The following is a 24,818-nucleotide window of genomic DNA, read 5'->3' on the forward strand; positions in this document are numbered from 1 at the left end:
AAAGGGATACTCAGTATTTAGTTAGTCAATTATTGAATTTGAAATGGTGATGAGCTCAGGATTTCAGTGAGATAGTTATGATGTAGTGTCTCAATGCCCCCTATTGTCCATGAAGTGAACAGGCCTCTTATCAGTACTTCAGCCTTATCTCAATTTTCTTTCCCTCACAATTAAGAGTCACAAGTTCTACATCCAGTAAACCAAAAAAAAAACAAGGCTTTCCAATTCTTACTTTGTCACTAGTTTGGCCTTTTTAAAATTAAGTTGAAACTATGGGTAAGAGCCAAGGTCCATTCATATGGGCACAAAACCAGACACCACCCCACATCGAATCAAATCAACAACAAATTGCATTTATATAGCACCTTTAACTTGGTAAAACGTCCCCAGGTGTGTTACAGGATTGATTATGAAACAAAATTGACACCAAGCCACAAAAGGAGACAGTTGATCACAGAAGTAAGTTTCAAGGAGCGTCTTTGAAGGAGGAAGGAGAGGTGGAGAGATGAAAAGGTTTAGGGAGTGCCCAGGTGGCTGAATGCACAGCCATCAAAGGTGTAGCAATGAAATCATGTTGAGTGATTGACCTATTAAGTCAATGAAAGACACTATTCAACTACAGGACACCATCAAGTTGGAAAAGAGAAGGAGAGAAGATGAGTTAAATCAGGAAATAATGCTTACACAATGCCAAACTTGGTTTCAAAAGTTTGCGAACATACGAACATACAAATTAGGAGCAGGAATAGGCCACTCGGCCCTTCGAGCCTGCTCCGCCATTCAATACGTTCATGGCTCAACTGATTACTTCACATTTCCACCTACCCCCGATAACCTACCACCGCCCACCCCCCACCACCCCCCCCCCCGCCCCCTTCATCGGAGGAAGCAGAGACTGAGGGAAGATTCATAGTTTTGAGGTTGTGGACAGACTCATTTAGGGTCAGAATGATGTGTCTTGGAAGATTAGGAAACACTTTCATGCAAGGAAATGGCCACATATGACAAAGGTTTCATGAAGTGAAACTATTCCAGTGCAGTTTCACTTCGGGCTCAATCAGTCACAAACAGCAGGAAGAAAATTGGCGCGATTTTCAACAACTCATCCCCATTCCTCACCTGAATGGCCAGCAGTTGAAAATCAGGGGGAGGAGGGGACACCTCAGCCTCCCTATTCATGTCCAGTATCCAGCCTGATACAATTTTCAAGCAGGCCTCTAAACAGCTGAGCGGCCCACCCATTTATAGGCACAAGGCTGTTTACATACAAATGTCGGGTCCTACTCTGGTTTTCAGGCACAACTGAGAAAAGCCCTTCCCTCATTTGTGCCAGGCAGCGAGTAGCCTGACCAGTGGTCCCTAAAGAGAATGTTGGTGGCTGCTCAGGACAATGCCCCCAAACATTTTTGGAGCAGGTGGGATTAATTGTCATGAAGAGCGCTCCCCCTAGCTTCACAAAAATACCGTGCCTCATGCTGGCTTGTGTTTGACCCTCTCCTGTATGGGAGGGTGCGGGGCAAAGGTCTGATTGGAGGAGTTGAACAGGGAGTATCTGGGGAGATGGGCACAGAGCTGGGAGGAGGCAACATGCTTAAGCACCTTAAGTGAGGATGGGCGTGTGGAGGTAGGATGGTAATTGGAGAAGACAGATGGGTCCATATGACGTGTGTGAGGAAAAGAAAGAAAAGCGTGCATTTATATAGCTGCTTTTACAACCTAAGGATGTCCCAAAATGCTTTACAGCTAATTACTTACTTAAAGTGTAGTCACTGTTGTAGTAGGAAGAATGGCAGCCATTTTGTGCACAGCAAAGTCACACATGCAGCATTGTGACAATGACCCGATAGTCTGTTTTTAGTGATGTTTTATCGAGAGATAAATATTACGCAGCGAGTCGTTAATGTCCGGAATGCGTTGCCTGAGAACGTGGTGGAGGCAAGTTCAATTGAAGCATTCAAAAGGGAATTAGACTGTTATATGAAAAGGAGGAACGTGCAGGGTTACGGGGAGAAGGCAGGGGAATGGAACTGAGGGAACTTCTCTTTCGGAGAGCCAGTGCGGACACGACGGGCTGAATGGCCTCCTTCTGCACTGTAACGATTCTGTGATTAGCCAGGACACAAGGGAGAAGTTGCCTCCCTACCTTTGAAATAGCGTCATAGGATCTTTTACAACCACCTGAGGGAGCAGGGCCTCAGTTTAATGTCTCATCCAAAAGACAGCATTTCTCAGTAGAGGAATGGGCTAGATTTTTTGTGCTCAGGTCTCTGGAGTGGGACTTGAACCCACAAATATCTGACTTAGAGATAAGCATGTTATCCAGTCAGCCACAGTAAAGCTTGCTAGATATTTCAGGATAATGGCTGCATGTTGTCAGTTGTCCAGCAAGTGGTGGGAGTGAGTAAAAGATTCAAATAATATTTATCATGTGTTAAAACATAGATTCTCTTTGTTTCATTTCCTCAGAGACTTGCTGACCAAGACCTACAGTGAATCCCACTACTTAGCGGATGGATCCATGGTAACAGAGGGACGACAGCACCTAGTGAGTCGACACTAACATAGAATCACATAGTATTTGCAACAGACAAAGAGGCCATTTGGCCCAACTGGCCTATGCCAATGTTTCGGCTCCAAAAGAGCCTCCTCTCATCTCGCCCTATCAACAGAAAGAGCTGCCCTCATGAATCAATGAGTTAATTTTAGAAGCAGCTGAGTCATATACATCATGGAGACCACCTGTGCTTGTGCTGAGCTTAACCAGGGAGGTGAAGGGGGATGCTACAATTGTCCTCAGCATCCCTAGACTAGGGACAGGGCTGGGGGAAGAAAGCACCCAGTGCACCCCATCCTGATCACTGTTCAGCCATGCCCATTGGGAGTGCAGATGTGGCGGTATCAAGTGCTGATCTGTGATGAATTCTCCAGCCAAATAGCTGTGCTCACACCTGGCTTTTTTGGAAGAAGTACTGGAGAACAACCTTTGAAACAGAACTGCCGAAAGGTGGCAACACCTTCAGGATAATAAACAAAGAGGGAAATGGAATAAAAATTAATTTCCTAATGCATACATCCATTAAAGCAAGGGTCTACAGTGTGGGGGTGTAACAAGGTATTAAATGTTCCTGGACAATTAAAGTGTTAAATCAGACACTTCTCAATTCTCTTCCAGAATCACTGCTGCTACACGGGTTTCGTTGAGGGAGCAAAAGACTCTTCAGTGTCTCTTTGCACCTGCCAGGGTCTCAGGTAGGAATTATAGCCTCAAACCTCAACTAATGAGTGAACCAGCGCATATAATCTAGTTAATTAAAATGTTAGCTGTGGCTTATGGTTGCACTCTTGCTTCCAAGGTTCTCGTGGGTTCAAGTCCCAATCTAGGCTGACACTCCAATGTGGTACTGAGGGAGTGCTGTACTGTCTGAGGTGCTGTCTTTTGGATGAGATGTTAAATTGAAGCTCTGTCAGGTGGATTTAAAAGATCCCATGGTACTGTTTTGAAGAAGGCAGGCAACTACTCCCTGGTGTCCTGGCCAACATCTATCCCTCAACCAACATCACTAAAACAGATCAGTTCATTATCTGTTTGCTGTCTGTTTGTGGGAGCTTGCTGTGTGCAAATTGACTGCCATGTTTCCCATATTACAGCAGTGACTACACTTCAAAAGTGATTCATTGGCTATATCAATTGAATGATCTGAGGTGATGAAATGTGACTATAGAAACACAAGTCTTTTCTTTCTGTTAATACGGAACCTACTGGCTTTTGTCAAAGCTATATTCTTGTCATTTTGAGAAACCCTCTTATTGCAGTGGCTACATATCAATTGGAGACAAGGGGTATGCCGTTGACCCTGTGGAAGACAGCAGCCAGAAATGCAAAGTGAGCCGGTTGGAGCATGTCCGCACTAAGAGGCATCTTACCCTGCCCCCCGCGAAACTCATGGTAATAAACCAAGGCTAACCTTTATTTCTGGAGGGATGGAGTTGACAAGCAGAGTGGTTACATTGTACTTCTATAGAACCTTGGTTTGACCACACTTAGAGTTGTGAATAGTTCTGGTCTCCATATTATAAAACAGTATAGAGACACTGGAGAAGGTGAAAAAAAGATTCACGAGGATGTTACCAGAACTATAAAGTTATAACTATCAGGATAGACTGAACAGGCTGGAACTCTTTTCTTTACAAAAGTGGAGGCTGAGGGGTGACCTGATAAAACGATGAAGAGGATCGATAGGGTAAACATAGTGAAAATGTTTCCATTTGTAGAGGATTCAAAAAGTAGGCGCTATAATCATAAGATAGCCCCTAATAGATCCAACAGGGAATTCAGGAGAAACTTCTTTACCCAGAGAGTGGTGAGAACATGGAACTTGCTACCACAGGGAGTAGTTGAGCCGAACAGCATTTACACATTTAAGGGAAAACTAGATAAGCATAACCCATATATATTGTTCATTTATTAATAATGCGCCTTAAAAAAATTAAAACATTTTGGTCCTGAAATTTTGGGATCCAGAAAGCACAGGGGGTAGGTGTTTAGCAAGCCAGACACCAGGATTTGAGGCAGAACCTGGGGTCACCATATGTCAAGCGGGCATGTCTGGAGGAGTGCCAAGATACTCAAGAAATTATGCCAATTACTCCCTTGCCAGGCCTCAATGGGACTCTGGTCAGCTGAGAGCCAGTGAGAGTTCTATTGAGGATGTTGTAAAGGCCTGAAAAATTGTTTAGATTAAGTCAAGTGATGCCAGAAGGCATTGACTTTTTTTCTAAGCTTGGCAGTAAGCTTTCTTAGAAATTGTAGCAGTTCTGTTCTCCTTGTCTTAGGCCCATCCCAAACTACCATTTCCACCATGGAATGGCATTCCGGCTACTGGAAAAGTAGGCACCTTTGATTGCTATCGTTCCTGAATCAGTCTCCAAGGATGGACAGGAGTCCTGCTCTGCTGCTTTTACATCAGCGGAGCAGCACTCCCAGAATTATGATCTCATTATACCTTTAAAAGGAAAGAGCGATGTCCTCTTCTTTTACAAGTCTAGTCACTCCAAAGTATAGATAATAAATGGCTTTGTTTGATTGAAGGGCTTAGGTGAAGGGGAAAAGTTCACAGTGCAGGCCAATACCAAAGTTGAAAAGAGTAAGAAAGAATATAAGACGACTCAAAGAGTAGATTTGGGTAACACCAAGCTTACGGCTGCAGATATTTGGAGGAAGAAAAGAGAGAATAGGAACAAGATAAATCAAAAGTAGTGATCTGATGACAAAAACTTGGCTTTAAAGTCTGTAGATAGTACCAAGAAGAGGAAGGAAGTAAGGTGGTTTAAGAGAGCACATTTGAAGATTAAGAGAGATCTAATAAGAAAGGGTTTAGGGAGAGCGTTCCAGACTATGGGGGCAAGTTGGCTGAAGGCTTGTCCATTGATGGTAAGGAAGGGGATACATGCATTAGACCAGACCTGGAAAAAGTAGAAGATTATGGGGAGGGGAGGCGGGGGGTTTTATTTATTCTATTTAGAGATACAGCACTGAAACAGGCCCTTCGGTCCACTGAGTCTGTGCCAACCAACAACCACCCATTTATACTAACCCTACATTAACCCCATATTCTCTACCACATCCCCACCATTCTCCTACCACTTACCTACACTAGGGGCAATTTACAACAGCCAATTTACCTATTAACCTGCAAGTCTTTGGCTGTGGGAGGAAACCAGAGCACCCAGCGGAAACCCATGCAGACACAGGGAGAATTTGCAAACTCCGCACAGGCAGTACCCAGAACTGAACCCAGGTTGCTGGAGCTGTGAGGCTGCAGTGCTAACCACTGCGCCACTGTGCGGCCCTGGTTCTGGGTGCATCTATCATGAAAATGTCATGAACAATTACCGAAAATAACCAAAAAGACGAATGAAATGCTGGCTTTTATATCTAGAGGACTAGAATACAAGGGAGGTAGAAGTCATGCTTCAGCTAAACAAAGCCCTGGTTAGACTGCACCTGGAGTACTGTGCACCTCACCTTAGGAAGGGTATATTGGCTTTGGAAGGTGTACAGTGTAGTTTTACCAGAACCATGCCTGGACTCCAAGGATTAAATTGCAAGAGAGTTTACAGAAACTAGGGCTGTATACATTGGAATTTGGGAGTTAAGGGGTGATCTGATTGAAGTTTTCAAGATATTAAGGAGACCAGATAGGTAGTTGGAGAGAAATTATTTCTGCTAGTTGGGGAATTTAGGATTAGAGGGCACAGTCTACAAATTAGAGCTGGACAAAAGTGGTAGAAGTTTGAAGTTCTATTTTGCAAATGGCATTTGATGGTAGATCAATTGCTAATTTTAAAACTGAGATTAACAGATTTTTATTAACCAAATGTATTAAGAGATATGGACTTAGGCCAGAGGTCAGCCATGATCTCATTGAAAAGTGGAACAGGCTCTAGGGGCTAAATGGCCTCCTCCTCTTCCTATGTTCCTATAAATAACTTTTTAAAAGGGTGCGACTGCTTTCACTTGGAGTGTTTAACTTGCTTCAGTTGGTAGACGGCTTATATTCAAGACCAGAGGATTTGAGCACACGGTTGAGGCTGACACTCTGTGCAATAGTGAGGAAGTTCTTTCCTTTCAGTGAGAATTTAAACTGGCCTGTCTGTTGCACAGTTGGATATTAAAGATGGCATGACACTACCTGAAGTAAAGCAGGGAGATCTCCCAGTGACTTGACCAACATCTCTTGCTCAAGCAGCAGCGCCAACCACCAGATGGTCACTCATTTCATTATTGTGTGATGCTGCTAAATGTTTACCTACAGAAGAGTACACTTCTGAGTAAGTAATTGTACCTGATATGTTTTGGGATGTTTCTGGGAGGCTTAATAAGGTGCAATATAAATGCAGACCTTTCTTTCTCTGTGTAAGACAAGAATGGCAGAAACATGGATACACCATTGTGTTTTTTCTCTTCATCTTTCTTTACCAGACTCGCAACACTAATCTCAGCATTGAGCTCTTCTTGGTGGCTGACAGAGAGGAGGTAAGATTTTTCATTGGAGGATAGGAGCAGGCCATTCAGCCCCTCGACACTGTTTTGCCATTCAATCAGATCATGGGAGAACTGTACTTCAACTCCATCTCCCTTGATATCCATCTCCTTCACCTCAAAGTGTTTTGCCTGACAACTGAATGGGTAAATGAAATGTCTGGTTATGGTTATTATACTCCAGAAAGCTTGTTGTTGAAGGATTATGCTGGAGCCAATCTTTACTCAGTCTTGCATTTACTTTACAAAGTAAAAAGATTACGAACGTGCAGCTCCTCACTCACACCTTCACCCAGTTTCAGTAAGTGTCTCCTTATATGTATACTCAAGTAATTAACATGCTCCACCTGCATATGATTAAATACAATTCACAATGGTACCCGGACATACTAACCAAGAAGGCCCCAGGTTTGATCCCTGATCTGAGTTATCTAAAGTTGGCTTTAGCCTCCCAGGGTTAGGAGTTTGGGGGTGGATGGAGGTGGAATCAGCCAAGCTTCCTGTTCTAAATCACTACTCAGTTCCTCTGGAAAGTGACTGTGGACAATGGGGTCAGTCTTGGCTGTGATGCTCCTCCCCGCAAATGGAGAAGTAGCTTACTCCCCAGGCTTGCAAATTAAGGGTTGTCACTTGGGTGAGGTACTGCAGGCCTGTTTGGCTCTGTGAATCTGCACTCCTCCATTAGTCAGCAACTTCAGGAGAGGATGGCAGAATATTCAGGACAACACAAGCCTGTGTTTTTACATGCAGTAAAAACAAAAAGTGTTGGAAATACTCAGCAGGTCTGGCAGCATCTGTGGAGAGAGAAGTAGAGTTTATGTTTCAGGTCAGTGACCTTTCATCAGAACTGAACTTTCATCAGAACTTTCTGATGAAGGGTCACTGACCTGAAACGTTAACTTTGCTTCTCTTTCCACAGATGCTGCCAGACCTGCTGAGTATTTCCAGCATTTCTTGTTTTTACTTCAGATTTCCAGCAACTGCAGTATTTTGCTTTTATTGCTGTGTTTTTACATGGCAGTTGAAACTTTGGAAACGAGAAGACTTTGAAGTACCTCAGCAGCAGCAAAAATGTTAAAAATGATTCTTTTGATATGATTCCAGAAAGAGAATGAATTGAGAGATATGGTGAGAAGTTGGGAGTGTAGGAGTGTGGATCATCCACAAAAGAACAGGCTTGTTGGGCCTACTGGACTTTCTTGCTCTTCAAGAAACACTATGTTTTTGAATCTTAGTGTGAGGCAAGTGCTTCAGGGGATGGGGAGAGAAAAGAGAAAGGGAACCAAACAAAAACCAGTTTTGTTCAGTTTTCAAAAGTGCACTACTGGCATTCTCTTCATAAACACAGCTCAACCACTCGCTATCATTTTGTTTTCCACAGTTTCTCCGAAATGATGGGGACCTCAGAAAGACAAAGGAGCGGTTAATTACTCTCGCACATCATGTTAATCAGGTAATGGAAATGACGCCTTTCTTAGTGGGAAATCCAGCTGAAAGGTCAAGCCCCATAATGCAGCACTCTACGGCGAATAAGGCAGAAGATGGTATAACTCAAAGCAGCCAACCTTGGGTTTTAAAAGGCTATAGATTGTAAGAGGAATGGAGCAATAATGGAGTTAAGAAGCTGAGATCCTGGAAAGGAAAGGGTTAGAGTAGAAGATAATCCCAGGAGTCTTGATTTCAATACACTGAGCGCAGGGGGAATGATGAATGTGTTGGACCCCTAGCAGAAAACAGGGAGAAAGATCATCAGGCCATTAAAAAATGTTGTGTGTTTTTCCGGCATGGACTCGGGAGGCCAAATGGCTTCCTTCTGTGCCATAATGACTCTATATTTTCTTTGATCACTTGTTTTAGTTACAAAAACAGTGTTATGGTTAGCAGAGTTTGAAAGGACGCATATATTCCAGTAATACAGTGATAGGGCAATTTGGACATTGTGCAATAAAACACAATTCACAGCCTCTGCCTTCTAGACAGCAACAAGCTAACAGCTGCCTCGCTTTTGTAATTACCACACACCACCACTGTAGGTCACTAGGCACTTAAAGTTTCTCACAATAATCCTCCACTCAATATAACCATGGCAACTGGTTAACTCTGTAATTTGCTGCTGTATGTCACGTGAGAAAATCTTCAATAAACCCTCCAATTTTATGAAAACAGTAAGGTTTTTGATCTCAGGATGTGAACCACTCTTGCAAAGCTGGAATTTATTGCCCATCCCTCATGACCCGGATAAGTTGTCGGTGGGCCTTCATCCTGAATCGCTGCAGTCCATGGAGTGATCTTGTTACCCACGCTGGTGCTTGTGGCAACAGCAACCATAATAATTTTTTTTAGATAGCACATTTGTCATTGGAAACGTCACAGAAGTGAAATGAAGAATTGGGTTAAGAAAGTAGGATTTGAGAATGAGCTGAAGAGTGATGAAGTGTGATGGAATAGTATAGGATGGGTGTGGATAATGGAATGAAGGGAGGGAGAGAGGGAAGGCCTGCGTGAGAAATTCCAAGGAAGATTTACAGGATCTAAGCCTACTTTTCGGATCCTATGTTTTGCAGATCTATTACAAGGAGTTAAATATACAGATTTTTCTCATTGGCATAGAAATCTGGACAACTGAAAACAAGGTTAGCTCCAGCCAGGATACCTCAGAAGCTCTGCTAAAGTTCATGAAATGGAGAAGCGAAGAGCTTGTACCAAGGAAACACCATGATAATGCCCAGCTTATCAGGTATCTGTGTGTCTGTGCCATTGTACAACGACCATCTGTAGGGGGAAGAGGCTGCTGCTGGGTTTAAACTGGCATCATTGCCTGGGAAAAGTTTTACATTAGGCATGTTTTGGACCCGAAATGACCCATTGTAGTTTACAAACCGATTCCAAAGTCTGGAAAATATCTTCCACACCCTGGATTACGTAGAATACATACAGTACAAAAACTGGTCAGTACTGGTGTCTTTACTCCACATGAGTCTCCTCCCATTCCTTCTGCCTCATCTCAGCAACAGAAGAAACAGGAGCAGGAGAAAGCCATTCGGCCCCTCGAGCCTGCTCCGCCATTCAATAGGATCAAGGCTGATCTTCTACCTCAACTCCACTATTCTACCTTAGCCCCATATCCCTTGATCTCCCCCAGCCCTCAATAACTTCCCTCACTTAATATCCATCCCTCTACTTCTTGAATTACTGCATCATTGGTGGTGGGGGGAGGAAGGGGAGACAATGTTTGGAAACCTACATGTTAACCATGCCTTTCATATTGACATAACTCCATGGCAATAAAACTTTATCTTTTCATGGGATGTGGGCTTCACTGGCAAGGTCAGCATTTGTTGCCCATCCCTCATTGCCCTTGACAACTGAGTGGCTTGCTGGGCCATTTCAGAGGGAGGTTAAGATCAACCACGTTGCAGTGGGTCTGGAGTTACATGTAGGCCAGCCCAAGTAAGGATGGCAGATTTCCTTCCCTAAAGTACTTTAGTGAGCCAGATGGTTTTTTACGACAATCGATGTTAGTGGCACGAGACTCGCTTTCAATTCCAGATTTTTATTAATTAATTGAATTTACTTTTCACCAGCTACCGTGGTGGGATGTGAACCTGTGCCCCCTGGGCATTAGCCTGAGCCTCTGGATTACTAGATCAGTGACATTACCATTATGCCACTGTCTCCCCCTAAATGGGATGTTCTTGGACTGTATGGCAATGTATCTCCCTACTGTGCCACCAAGGGGAGCTGTTGCTTTGCATTTTTATTAAGATAGGCTGGTAGCAGTAGATGTAATCAGTTGCGTCCTCGGTACAAGACCTGCACACCGCTGTGGTAGCTGGCCAACGAGGTGTTTTCATAGATGTTCACATTTCTGATGCGATTTAAAGGGGGTGTCTTACTATCAACACTGCTTTACATCAAACTTAGCTTGCCTCTCACTGGACAATTTTTCCCTTTTTTTCCCCGACAGTGGTGTGCCTTATCAAACGTCGCTAGGGCAAGCCTACCTGAATGAGATGTGCTCGAAGGAGAGAAGTGGAGGTGTTGTCAAGGTATGACCTGATGTTGCTTATTTGCTTTCAGCAAATCTTTTGGGGGAATTTTTGTGTTCTTTGAGGTGAATGCTGGCAAATGGGGAACTTCTTCCACCTGTGTCAGTGTTAAGCATTGTCTGATGTAGTGCAGGTGAGATCATTTATGGGTAAGATAAAGTGTGGATCAGATATGCGTAGATCAAATAATGTTAGACGTAACATGGGTCAGACATATTACAAGTCAATATATAACATGGGCAGGATATCACCTTAGGCATAGCATATTAGATAAAGCATCAGTTAGAAATAGCACAGGGTAGACACAGCATTGGTGAGATAGATCACAAGTTAGATGTAGCAAGGATCAGAAACGTCATAAGGCGCTGAATCCCTCACTATCAATATCCCGTGGTTACCATTGCCGGGAAGCCTAACATAAATACTGTGGTTGGAGTAGGGCAGAGGCTGGGAATTCTGCGATCAATAACTCACCACCTGACTCCCCAAAGCCCGTCCACCATCTACAAGACACGAGTCAAGTGTGTGATGGAATACTCTCCACTTGCCTGGATGACTGTGGCTCCAACCACACTCAAGAAGCTCGACACCATCCAGGGCAATGCAGCCCGCTTAATTGGCATCCCATCCACCACCTTAAACATTCACTTTTCCACCATTGGTACACAGTGGCAGCAGAATGTACCATCTACAAGATGCACTGCAGCAACTTGCCATGATTCCTCTGACAGCACCTTCCAAACCCGTGACCTCTAGTAGCTAGAAGAACAAGGGTAGCAGATGCATGGGAACACCACCACCTATAAATTCCCCTTCAAGTCACACACCATAGGGACAGGTGGGGATGTTTGGTAGGAATATGGGATTAGTGTAGGATTAGTATAAATGGGTGGTTGATGGTCGGCACAGACTCGGTGGGCCGAAGGGCCTGTTTCAGTGCTGTATCTCTCTCTCTAATCTAACCATCCTGACTTGGAACTATATCACCATTCCTTCACTGTTGCTGGGTCAAAATCCTGGAACTCCCTTCCTAAGAGCACTATGTGTGTACCTACACCACATGGACTGCAGCAGTTCAAGAACCTTCTCAAGGGAAATTAGAGATGGGCAATAAATGCTGGCCTTGCCAATGATGTCCACATCCCATAAATGAATTAAAAAAGTCAGATATAACACGAGTTAAATATAGCAGTTTCAGAAATACCATGGGTCAGATATAGCACAGCTTACTTATTACCCTGGTCATACATAGGATTGGATTAAGCATGGGTTAGATGCAGGTGCAGATTCAAGCTCTCTTAGCTTCCCCCTTGCAATCAGTCCTCACACTAACATTAAGAGTTTGACACTTCCAATTCTCACACCTGCTGATCTCGTGACTTCTCTAACTAGGATTGCCAAATAGAGCAGAATTACAGCCAACTTTGTGTTGTAGGTGTATTGCCACTTGGAACTTGATTAAGACAGTGAAACTCTTTTCATTTAAATATTTTGGCAGCCATCAGTAAAAAGGGAAATTTGCACCCATTGGTCTGAGTGTGAAGCCAATTAAAGATGTTGAGCGATTATTTCAGTGTAACTGAGAAGGCTAAAAAGAGGTTTAATTGAGATTCATTTGAACAATGAGGGGTTTTAAACAGATAGTTTGACTGTTTCCTCTGGTTGGGGAGTGAGTGACAAGGTGTCTGTAAGAAAAGTCTCAAGATGGGTGGAAACAAATTTATTTGCACAGAGGGCAATGCTTTGCCATAAGGAGATAATGAGGCAGGGACCATTATATCTCTGAAGAGATATTTGAAGCAAAGGACGATACAGGTCGAAGGGGAGAGAAAGTGGGACAGTGGCATTAGTGTTGGATGGCTCAAGCAACGAGCTAGAGTGAGCTGAATACCTTTGTTCTGTGCTCTAAACCTCCAAGGTTCTGTAGATGAAAGCACAGTGCACATAAAGACTTGTGTATGCATACCAAGGTGTAGATGTTGCTGTATGTGTCATGAAGTACCATGCTAATGAACACCATCTTTTTGTTGCATTTGCAGGATACATGGGCTAGTACCAGAGAGGTGGCTAAATATATCGCTCATGAGATTGGTCACAATTTGGGAATGCATCATGATGAACCAACTTGTCACTGCCCTGTCAAATCTGGGAAGTGTTTACTGGCAAAGTCAGCTGTGTAAGGACAATTAACATTTCCCTTCTTCTATTGAATGAGCTTTTAAAAGTCATAGTAAAAAAAGTATTTTCTTTTTTAACATTTACATGTAAACACATTGGGATCATTTTAACTTTGGCCGATAGGGTAAAACGAATGATATCGAATAAGCCGCCCATTTGTAAACCTCTCCTGACTTTCATTTTCAGTGGCGTCAGTGACTGCCACTGACTATCGGCCAAAATTAAAATGACCTGATCATGTGGTGAAATGTACGTTCACGTAGCAACTTGCCACAGTGCCGAGATGCCTCAAAGCACTTTGCGTGGTGAGGTATCCTTTAAAATGCAGTAGCCCTTGTTTATGTAGGTGACCGTGCCTGCCAATCAGCGATGGCAAAAATAGCTAAAGAAACAGACTTCACTTGATTGGTACATGATGCTAAGGTGATAAAAAGGATGCCTGGCACAATTGGCGTATTTCCGGTTCAACCAAAAAAAAACACCTGCCCAAAACTGTAAGGAGCCCAAGCATAGATGGGGGGAGGAGGACCTACCCACCTGAAGTAGCAAGGCATCATATATAAGATGTCATGTAAAATTTGAAGGTAGTTTTAGTGATTCATTGGAGAGTCTGTAGATTAAGATTCGATTCCATCCAAAATTTCCATTGGGGTGGCATGCATGCAGAAGGCAGGGCCTTAGTTCTAACACACCACCAGAAGATGGCACTGCCAGCAATCTGATAGTCCCTGAGTACTACACTGGCATATCAGCCTCTGCTGTAGCTGAAGTCCTTGTGTGGGATTAAAACCCAATGAGAAGACTACTATTCAAGCCAAATGAACATGCTGATGGGACCCAGAGTGAAACTTGAACATACTTGAGTAAGGAGCTGGCCTGGCCCACACTCACTAAAACTCTGTTCATGTTACTATGCTCAGAAGGTAGACCAGCCTAAGAATCATGGAATTATAAATGGTTACAGCACAGAAAGAGGCCATTTAGCCAATCACATCCCTGCTGGCTCTCTGCAAGAGCAACTCAGCTAGTCCCACTACCCCGCCTCTTCTCTATAGCCCTGTAAATTTTTTCTCTTCAGGTCCCCTTCTTTTTGTGGTATATATTAACGAATTGGACTTAAATATAGGGGGCATGATCAAGAAGTTTGCAGATGACACAACAATTGGCTGCATGGTAGATAGTGAGGAGGACAGCTGTAGACTGCAGGAAGATATCTATAGACTGGGCAGATGGCAGAAAAGTGGCAAATGGAATTTAACCTGGAGAAGTGTGAGGTGATGCATTTGGGGAGGTCAAACAAAGCAAAGGAATACACAATAAATGAGAGGATACTGACAGGTGTAGAGGAAGTGAGAGACCTATGAGTGTATGTCACAGATCCCTGAAGGTAGCAGGACAGGTTGATAAGGTGGTAAAGAAGGCATATGGAATCCTTTCCTTTATTAGCCAAGGCACAGAATATAAATGGAGAGAAACTTCAGAGTGCTTCGGTGCAGAGGGATCTGGGTGTCCTCGTGCATGAATCACAGAAAACTAGTATGCAGGTACAGCAGGTAATAAAGAAGGCAAATGGAATTTTGGCATTTATTGCTAAAGGAATAGAGTATAAAAGTAGGGAAGTGTTGCTGGAACTGTACAAGGCATTAGTGAGACCGCACCTGGAGTATTGCGTACAGTTTTGGTCCCTGACTTGAGGAGGGATGTAGTTGCATTAGAGGCAGTTCAGAGGAGATTCACTAGATTGATTCCAGAGATGGGGAGTTTGTTTTATGAAGAGAGATTGAGCAGTTTAGGCCTTTGAGAGGAGATCTAATTGAGGTATATAAGATGATTGAGGGGATTGACAAAGTAGATGTAGAGAGGATGTTTCCTCTGGTGGGGCAATCTAGAATGAGAGGTCATAGTTTTAGGATAAGGGATAGCAAAATTAAAACAGAGATGAGGAGAAATTACTTCTCTCAAAGGGTCGTGAGTCTGTGGAATTCACTACCCCAGAATGCGGTGGATGTGGGACATTGAGTGAATTTAAGGAGGAGATAGACAGATTTTTAATTGGTAATGGGTCGAAGGGTTATGGAGAATGGGCAGGAAAGTGCAGTTGAGGCTGAGATGAGATCAGCCATGATCGTATTGAATGGCGGAGCAGGCTCGAGGGGCTGAATTGCCTACTCCTACTCCTAGTTCTTCTGTTCTTATAAGCATAGGGAGGTTATGCTGGAACTATATAAAACACTAGTTAGGCCACAACCTGAGTATTGTGTACAGTTCTGGTCACCTCTTTATAGAAAGGATATAATTGCACTAGAGAGGGTGCAGAGGAGATTTACGAGAATGTTGCCAGGACTGGAAAGTTGCTGCTCTGAGGAAAGATTGGATAGGCTGGGGTTGTTTTCCTTGGAACAGAGAAGGCTGAAGATAGATTTAATTGAGGTGTGCAAGGTTGTGAGGGACCTGGATAATTTGATGGGAGGACCTATTTTCCTTAGTAGAGGGGTCAGTGACCAGGGGCGATGAGGAAAAATGTTATCACCCAGAGGGTTGTATGGGTCTGGAACTCACTGCCTGAAAGGACGATATAGGCAGAACCTTTAACTCACTTTAAATTTCTCTTGATATGCACCTGTAGTCCCATAACCTCCAGGAATACAGATCAAGGGCTGGAAAACGATATTAGGCTGGGTGGCTCGTTTTTCAGCCGGCACAGACATGATGGAACAAGTGGACTCTTTCTGTGCCATATGTTTTCCCCAAATTTTCTAAATATTCTAAATATCTGAAAAGGTGGAATGTGCAGGGATGTGGGGGGTGCGGAGGAGTGGTAGCATGTAAATTGCTCCTTAGGCGAGCCAGCACAGCACGATGGGTTGAATGGCCTTCTTCTGTGCTGTAACTATTCTATAATTCGGTGTGCTTATCCAAAAGCCATGACTGAATCTGCCTTCACCACACTCTAAGGCAGTGCATTCCAGATCCTAGCCACTCACAGCATAAAAAAGGCTTGCCTCGTGTCACCGTTGGTTCTTATTCCAATCACCTTAAATCGGTGTCCTCTTGGTTTTGAGCCTTCTCCCAATGGGAATAGTTTCTCTCTATCTGTCCAGACCCCTCATGATTTTCAACACCTCTTTTCTAAAGCTTATCTTCTCTAAGGAGAACAACCTCAGCTTCTCCAATCCATCCATGTAACTGAAGTCCGTCGTCACTGGACCCCTCATAAATCTTTTCTGGACCCCCTTTAAAGCCTTCACATCCTTCCTAAAGTGTGGTGCCTAGAATTGAACACAATTGAGCCCAAACTGTGTTGAGACCAAGCCAGTGTTTTATAAACATTCAAATAACTTCCTTGCATTTGTACTCTATGCCTCTGTTTATAAAGTCCAGGATTCCCTATGCCTTTTTAAGCACCATATCAACCTGCCCCACCACCTTCAACTATTAGTGCACAAACACCCCCAGATCTCTCTGTTCCTGCACCCTCTTTAGAATTGCAGCCTTTATTTTATATTGCCTTTCCTCATTTTTCTCATTAAAGTTCATCTGCCACATTTCTTCCCATTCCACCAGCCTCTCCATGTCCTTGAAGTCTATCACAAACCTGCTCACAGTTCACAATGTATCCAAGTTTGGTGTCATGTGCAAATTTTGAAGTTGTACCTGTACAAACAAGTCTAAGTCATTAATATATATAAGGAAAGCAGTGGTCCTGTCATTCAGCCAACTTTGCATCCATGCTGGCACTGCCCCTTTTATTCCAAGGGCCTCAGCTTTGCTGAGAAGCCTGTTATGTGGCACTTTACAAAATGCCTTTAGGAAGTCTGCGTACACCACATCAACTACATTTCCCTCATCAACCTATCTCTGTTATCTCATCAAAAAACTCAAGTATGTTAGTTAGACTGGATTTGTCTTTCACAAATCCATGTTGGCTTTCCTTAATTAATCCACAATTGTCCAAGTGACTGTTAACTTTGTCCCGGATTATCATTTTAAAAAGCTTTCCCACCACTGAGGTTAAACTGACTGGCCTGCAGTTGCTTGGTTTACTTTGACACACTTTTTTGAACAAAGATGAAACATTTGCAATTCTCTAGTCCTCCGGCACCACCCCTGTATCTAAGGAGGATTAGAAGATTATGGCCAGTATCTCTGCAATTTCAATCCTTACTTCCCTCACTTTCTCCACTTTCCTGTCCTATTTCCATGATTCCCTTAATGCCCAAAATAATCTATTGATCTTAGTCTTTCTTCAAGCAACATGCCCTTTTAAAATTTCTTTTCAAATATATTTCTTTTAAACCTTACTATTGAATCCGTTTCCACCATCCTTTCAGGTAATGCATTCCAGATCATAACAACTTACCATGTGTCAAAGAAATCTCCTCCACTTTTCCCAGGTTCTTTTGCCAATTATCTTAGATACGTGTCCTCTGGTTACTCACCCTCTCGCCAATTGAAAGAGTTTCTCCCTGTATACTCCTCCAGTAAAACTCCTCTTATCTTTCTCTGCTCTAAAGAGAGCCATCCAAGCTTCTCCAGTCTTTCCTGCAACTGAAGTCCTGAACCCCTGGTACCATTTAGTAAATCTCCTCTGGACCCTCTGCAAGAATGATAAAGATGGATGGAAGCTCATTTGTTGATTGCCTTAGATTTCCTAAAGTCATTTTTCCCCCCTAAAATCCTGCTTTCTTTTGTGCAGATGGATGATCAACCCAATGTTCAGCAATTGCAGTAAAGCATTTCTTGAGCGGTTCCTGAATGAGCATGACATCAGCTGTTTAATGGATCAACCAGATACTTCCATGGTGAGTGAGGAAATATCAAATTGGTTCAACAGTAATAACGTGCCACTCAAATGACCAGTTCCACCTTATTCGGCAAGGCAGGCAATTGGGAAATAGCTCTTGGGAACCGGATTTTCGAAGCCCGGTGGGTGCAGGACCGGAATTTCCCACTGTCGGCCAGCGCTCCAGTTTGCTGGCACAGTCCCACCCCCGTGCCTTTCCCAAAAGGCCGGGTCGGGGGTGGAATGGCTGCCCACCCGCAAGTGGCGGATAGCCGTTAACGGTAATTAAAGGGCCTATTAAAGCCCCTCTCCCACGCCACTTGGCAGGCGGGTCCCCTGCAGTGACCAGTGAGAGGAGGTGGCCTCCCAACGGCAGCCTGGGGGGTGGGTGGGGGTTGGATAGGGGGTGGACCAGTGATCCAGTGACATTTTTAAACACCCCAACCCCCTGCAGCCACAACTTCTAACTGACCATAGCTGTGGCCAGAAGCTGCCCTGTGAAGGGGCTCTCAAGGACAGAGATGGGAATCTATGTGTGGAGCCAGAGGAAATGGGCGAGGTGCTAAATGAGTACTTTGCATCAGTATTCACCAAAGAGAAGGACTTGGTGGATGATGAGCCTAGGAAAGGGAGTGCAGATAGTCTCAGTCATCTCATTATCAAAAAGGAAGAGGTGTTGGTGTCTTGCGAAGCATTAAGGTAGATAAGTCCCCAGGGCCTGATGGAATCTACCCTAGAATACTGAGGGAGGCAAGGGAGGAAATTGCTGGGGCCTTGACAGAAATCTTTGCATCCTCATTGGCTACAGGTGAGATCCCAGAGGACTGGAGAATAGCTAATGTTGTTCCTTTGTTTAAGAAGGGTGGCAAAGATAATCCAGGAAATTATAGGCCGGTGAGCCTTACGTCAGTGGTAGGGAAACTATTAGAAAGGATTATTCGGGACAGGATTTACTCCCATTTGGAAACAAACAAACTTATTAGCGAGAGACAGCATGGTTTTGTGAAGGGGAGGTCGTGTCTTACTAATTTGATTGAGTTTTTTGAGGAAGTGACGAAGATGATTGATGAAGGAAGGGCAGTGGATGTTATCTATATGGACTTTAGTAAAGCCTTTGACAAGGTCCCGCATGGCAGACTGGTACAAAAGGTGAAGTCACACGGGATCAGAGGTGAGCTGGAAAGATGGATACAGAACTGGCTCGGTCATAGAAGACAGATGGTATCAGTGGATGGGTGTTTTTCTGAATGGAGGGATGTGACTAGTCGTGTTCCGCAGGAATCAGTGCTGGGACCTTTGCTGTTTGTCGGATATATAAATGATTTGGAGGAAAATGTAGCTGGTCTGATTAGTAAGTTTGCGGACGACACAAAGGTTGGTGGAGTTGCGGATAATGATGAGGATTGTCAGAGGATACAGCAGGATATAGATCGGTTGGAGACTTGGGCGGAGAAATGGCAGATGGAGTTTAATCTGGACAAATGTGAGGTAATGCATTTTGGAAGGTCTAATGCAGGTGGGAAGTATACAGTAAATGGCAGAATCCTTAGGAGTATTGACAGGCAGAGAGATCTGGGCGTACAGGTCCACAGGTCACTGAAAGTGGCAACGCAGGTGGATAAGGTAGTCAAGAAGGCATACGGCATGCTTGCCTTCATCGGTTGATGCATAGAGTATAAAAATTGGCAAGTCTTGTTGCAGCTGTACAGAACCTTAGTTAGGCCACACTTAGAATATTGCGTGCAATTCTGGTCGCCACACTACCAGAAGGACGTGGAGGCTTTGGAGACGGTACAGAGGAGGTTTACCAGGATGTTGCCTGGTCTGGAGGGCATTAGCTATGAGGAGAGGTTGGAAAAACTCGGATTGTTTTCACTGGAACGACGGAGGTGGAGGGGCGGACATGATAGAGGTTTACAAAGTTATGAGCGGCATGGACAGAGTGGATAGTCAGAAGCTTTTTCCCAGGGTGGAAGAGTCAGTTACTAGGGGACATAGGTTTAAGGTGTGAGGGGCAAAGTTTAGAAGGGATGTGCGAGGCAAGTTTTTTACACAGAGGGTGGTGAGTGCCTGGAACTTGCTGCCAGGGGAGGTGGTGGAAGCAGATACGATAGCGACGTTTGAGAGACATCTTGGCAAATATATGAATAGGAAGGGAATAGAGGGATATGGGCCCCGGAAGTGCAGAAGGTGTTAGTTTAGGCAGGCATCAAGATTGGCGCGGGCTTGGAGGGCCGAATGGCCTGTTCCTGTGCTGTACTGTTCTTTGATCTTTGAAGGGGCTCGTCCTCCACAATGGCACTCTGACCATTGTGCACAATTTTATTTTTAAAATTTTTGAACATGCTGAGAAGGCGCCCGTATCTTGAAGTGCCCTCTCTCTCGCCTGCAAGGGTTGGCTGCTGCTCTCTCTCAGTGACTCCTATTGGCTTTACTTGGACAACGAGCACGCCCTGTGGCTAATAACTGGCCTTTTATCTGAAAATCGTGTTGGGCATTTACTTCCAATGGGGTGCAGGGTTGGGACCCGGAAATTATACTGACGTTGGGATCCTGAAACCCAGACTGAAAATCCAGACCGAAAATCCAGACTTGGGAGTTCTATCTCCAGTTTAACGCTCCCTTATCTGACTCCTCTGTCTCTGCCAGGAAAGCAACGAATATTATTCTCGTTGGCATGGAAGTTTTTCCAATTCACTCTCGCCCTTCTTCAGGGCTGATGCTGCCTTGGCCCATTCCTGCCTGTCATTCTGCTATCCTTTGTTAAAGGTCAGCCTCCTAGGGCAAATACATCTATCTCCATTTGCTTTTAGCAAAGCAACTTTATTGAATGGAAGCATCAGCAGCTGTGTTCCTGCCCTACCCAGGCAGCAGATGGTCCTTTTGGTCTCTTCCCAAAGTGTTTAACTTCTTTGAACCTCCTTCCCATCCTGATGATGCAGTCTATAGTTCTGCCAAAGAAAAAACTGACCATTTAATTCCCCCAACTCCATTTACCATGGCCCGAGTAGACAGCCTTCATGCTGTAAGCCATCGGATCATTAAGACCGGAATAATTTATTTCTCCTTCAGCTCTGATGAGTCGGCTGCTTACCAGATTTAAAGAAAATCTCAGGTCCAAATTGCCTGTTGGGTTAAGATATATACTGTACACACGGAAACTGTTTTATCTCTTTCATTTCCCGTCCACCATTTTGGAAACATGTTTGCATTCGCCTATCTCATTCACTCTTCAAACCACTGCCTTATTACCCTTAGAAATATAGAAATATTTACAGCACAGAAGGAGGCCATTTGTCTCTTCATGTCCATCTTCTTCTTTGACTTCCTTGTCTCGAGAGGTAATGTGTAAGCGCCTAGAGGTTGTCGGTGGTTTGTCCATGCAGACTGAGAAAGCCCTATCCAGTCCAATCCCACCTTCCAGCTTTTGGTCCGTAGCCCTGTAGGTTCAGCACCTCAGATGCACATCCAAGTGTTTTTTATATATGATGAGTTTTCTGTTTCTACCACCCTTCCAGCAGAAACCCTCATTGCATTTTACAAAACACTTGGATTTCCATACCCCCACCACCCTCTGTATGAAGAAATTACTTCCCAGCTCTCCTCTAATTTTTCCACCAATTGCTTTAAATCTATACCCTTTAGTTATCGACCACTCTGCTCAGGGAAATAGGCCCTTCTTATCCACTCTATCTAGACCCTCCCCCCCATAATTTTGTACATCTGAATTAAATCTCCCCTCAGCCTCCTCCATTCTGAGCTGAAGAGGAATTTCTTCACTCAGAGGCTGGTGAATTTTTGGAATTGTCTACCCTAGAGATCTGTGGAGGCTCAGTCATATTCAAGACAGAGGTTGATAGATTTCCAGATACTAAAGATGTCAAGGGATATGGGGTTAGTGCAGGCTCATCCTCTGACCCTTCATTAACAAGGGGTTTACCAGGCTATGTCCTCTCCCACATAGTGTTTCCCCTCACCAGCCTACAGTCTGCAGTCTGGCTATGTGTTTATTCTAAGACAGTGACTGAGCAGCAAGGGTAACTAGTGTCATTGTCTTGTTTTCTCAGAATATCACAGTCGCATTAGTAAAAGACGATCTCTTAAAGCACTATAAAATTGGTAAGTACATGTACTTAAGATCTCAGTAATAAGGAAACATAGAGTGAGTCTGATAACTAGGTAGGGTAAATAAGGAAAAACTGTTTTCACTGCCAGGTGCTTTGGTAACCAGAGGACACAGATTTAAGAAATTTGGCAAAAGAACCAGATGGGTGATAAATAAATTTTTTATACAGCAAGTTGTTATGATCAGAATGCAGAGCTTGAAAGGGCAGTGGAAGCAGATTCAATAGTGAATTACAAAGGGGAAGTAGATATATATATGAAAAGGAAAGTTTAGTGCTATGGGGAAAAAGTAGGAAAGTGACACAGAGCCATTGCATGTAGATGGGCTGAATGGTCTTCATGTGTATGATTCTATGAAAAGTAAAGGGGGAAGGTAGAAGCCTTTTCTTCCACACTAAGGATTTTTAGAGCGTGGAATATTTTCCCATACATGGTTATTTGTGCAGAGATTATAACATCATTTCAATTTGAAGTGAATTAGTGCTAGAGAAGATCAAAGGAGAGAGAGAGAGAGAGAGAGAGAGAGAGAGAGAAAGGGCAATGAAATGGGATTAGAGTAGATGGTTCCAGTTGAAAAGCTAGAACTAGCAGAGACACAATGAGCTTCTTCTATGCCATGATTTCTGCGATTGTGTATGGTGATCTCACCAACTATACATTTCCAGTGGGGACCCAGCCCTTGAAGGGGATGCGGATTGGAGAGAGAAGTAGACTACTGTAGAGCTGGTGCTGCAGTCAAGAGAAAGAGGCTACTCAATTGGAGTGCAGGATTGGTGAATTTACCCTAATAGGAACGAATCATTTCTCTGTTCCTACACAGTTGGGTTTAAGTTTTAGTCTCATCAAGCCGAGCTAATTAAGATAGTTCGGTAGGTGAGATGTAGAGACTGAGAAGATCTCAGGTTTGACATCTCTCCTGTGCTGAGTTAGCTGTTTTTGGTTGGAGTAACTAGTAAGACCATTGTTATTGGCCTTAGGGTGAGGATAGGCAAAAATTGGCTCAGGTTTGCTTCTGGTAGGAAAGAATTCAGGAGGTTAGGGCAGGACTGAGCTTGTTTGTGATGTTCTCCTATTGTCCAATGCTCACTGCCTAGATCACCCTTTACCTGGAGCAGGACAGTTTTCCTTGGAACCTTAGCAGGTGGTGTCCTCAGGGGTGGAGAGAGGGCAAATGTAAAACTGGCAGAAAAGAAAGCAGCGAGGTTGGGAAATAGAATATTTTTTTTTCGCTTTGGCAAAACATGGGAATCATAGATTCTTTTTTGCAGAATGGGTGCTAAATGTCTCCTTCATGTCCATTTTTCTTGTTTCCAATGATAGGTGCTGTCATCTCTGCATCATTACTCTTCCTCATGATTGCTGGGCTTGTGATAGTAATTTTCCTGAAGAAAGGACAAAAAAGCAGTGTTGCGAGCATATATCACTTGTTAAACATTCCCCTTCAGGAAAGCACCATCTAATTAAAGAGCGATGTGTGAGGTAAGGAGAATTCCTGCATACCTCCCTTCCAAAGCAAGCTGCTAGATCCAAGGAGCGAATTAAAGGGGCTCCCACCTTCAGAAAGACATGTTCTCGGGACCAGCCCTTCATTCTTGCCAGATTTGACTCGGGGAATGGAAAGAAGATCCGGGTCATTCAGAAGAGATGCAAAGATAAGAATCCTGCGATCACTTTTTCCCATGGGAAGGAATATCAAGTGATGGGCCTCTGATGTGCTACCACCAACTGTTAAAATCAGAACACAGGTGTCTAAAGATTTGAGAAAGATATTTTTTTCATGAAGACTTTGCTTCTTTAAAGACATCCAACAAAGTGAGGGGAGGGAATTTAAAGGCTAGAGTGACCACACTTGAAACTCACACCAACTTATGTGAATATGAGTGAAGATAAAGGCTTTACATAGGAACCTAGGCTGTAGCTCAGTCCATGGCTTCTATTTTAGTCACTGTGAAACAATCCCCAGAAATGTGAACGTTAATCTTTTAATTTTGTGTCAATTGTTTGATTATATGCAGGTAGAGGGTATTAATTGGGGTCTTATAATTCAGCACTTATAAGCAGACACTTACTGAGATTGGTGGAGGGTTTGAGTGAGGAGCAACATGTTTGTAATCCTTTTATTCTGCACAATAAATGTGAAACTGAGTAAAGATAGACTTCAGCATTATCCCTCCATAGCAAGCTTCCTGCAGCTGAACATGGTTTCATGAAGCTGCTTCCATTATTAATATTTTTTTGATGACTTATGTTTAAAAGATTGTGAAAATTGGTTCATTTGAAAGACCAAGGAGATGCCTGGATTTGTTTTTTTTTAAAAGGTTTACCTGGAAGGACACTTCGGATTTAAAAAAAAATTACTGGAAGAGACAATGAACTGCTAAAATAAACATAAGGAGTCTTGCTGGCTATTAGAGTTGTTTACAGTAAAGTCACATGTCTAGGTTTATGGTTGTCAGGAGTTTTAGCTTTTTGATTTGGCTCGGACTGTTTGAATATTCAATTGGTGTGTAGCCTGCTAAGAGAGAAGCCACCCAACTCATACTTTTCCACCTGTTTTGAGAATCCAGTGCGATAGCTGAAACCACTGATGCAATAATTCTCCTGAAAAGCCTGCATGACTACTCCTTGACATCTCCTGAAC

General features: G+C 43.6%; 1 protein-coding gene across 1 annotated transcript; it reads left to right on the forward strand.

The window, feature by feature from the left end:
• The first annotated feature begins 1,560 nt into the window (after positions 1–1,560).
• LOC137371503 (disintegrin and metalloproteinase domain-containing protein 12-like) lies at positions 1,561–20,834 on the forward strand. The gene is made up of 15 exons (XM_068034566.1): positions 1,561–1,604; positions 2,467–2,545; positions 3,173–3,249; positions 3,649–3,702; positions 3,814–3,946; positions 4,834–4,887; positions 6,983–7,036; positions 8,147–8,170; positions 8,424–8,495; positions 9,607–9,779; positions 11,010–11,091; positions 13,131–13,267; positions 17,966–18,071; positions 18,507–18,622; positions 20,822–20,834. The coding sequence occupies exons 1-15, from the start codon at positions 1,561–1,563 to the stop codon at positions 20,832–20,834; spliced, it is 1,218 nt and encodes a 405-aa protein (XP_067890667.1).
• The last annotated feature ends 3,984 nt before the right edge of the window (positions 20,835–24,818 follow it).

The sequence above is a fragment of the Heterodontus francisci genome, chromosome 1 (genome assembly GCF_036365525.1).
Source record: "Heterodontus francisci isolate sHetFra1 chromosome 1, sHetFra1.hap1, whole genome shotgun sequence".
NCBI classification, from domain to species: Eukaryota; Metazoa; Chordata; class Chondrichthyes; order Heterodontiformes; family Heterodontidae; genus Heterodontus; species Heterodontus francisci.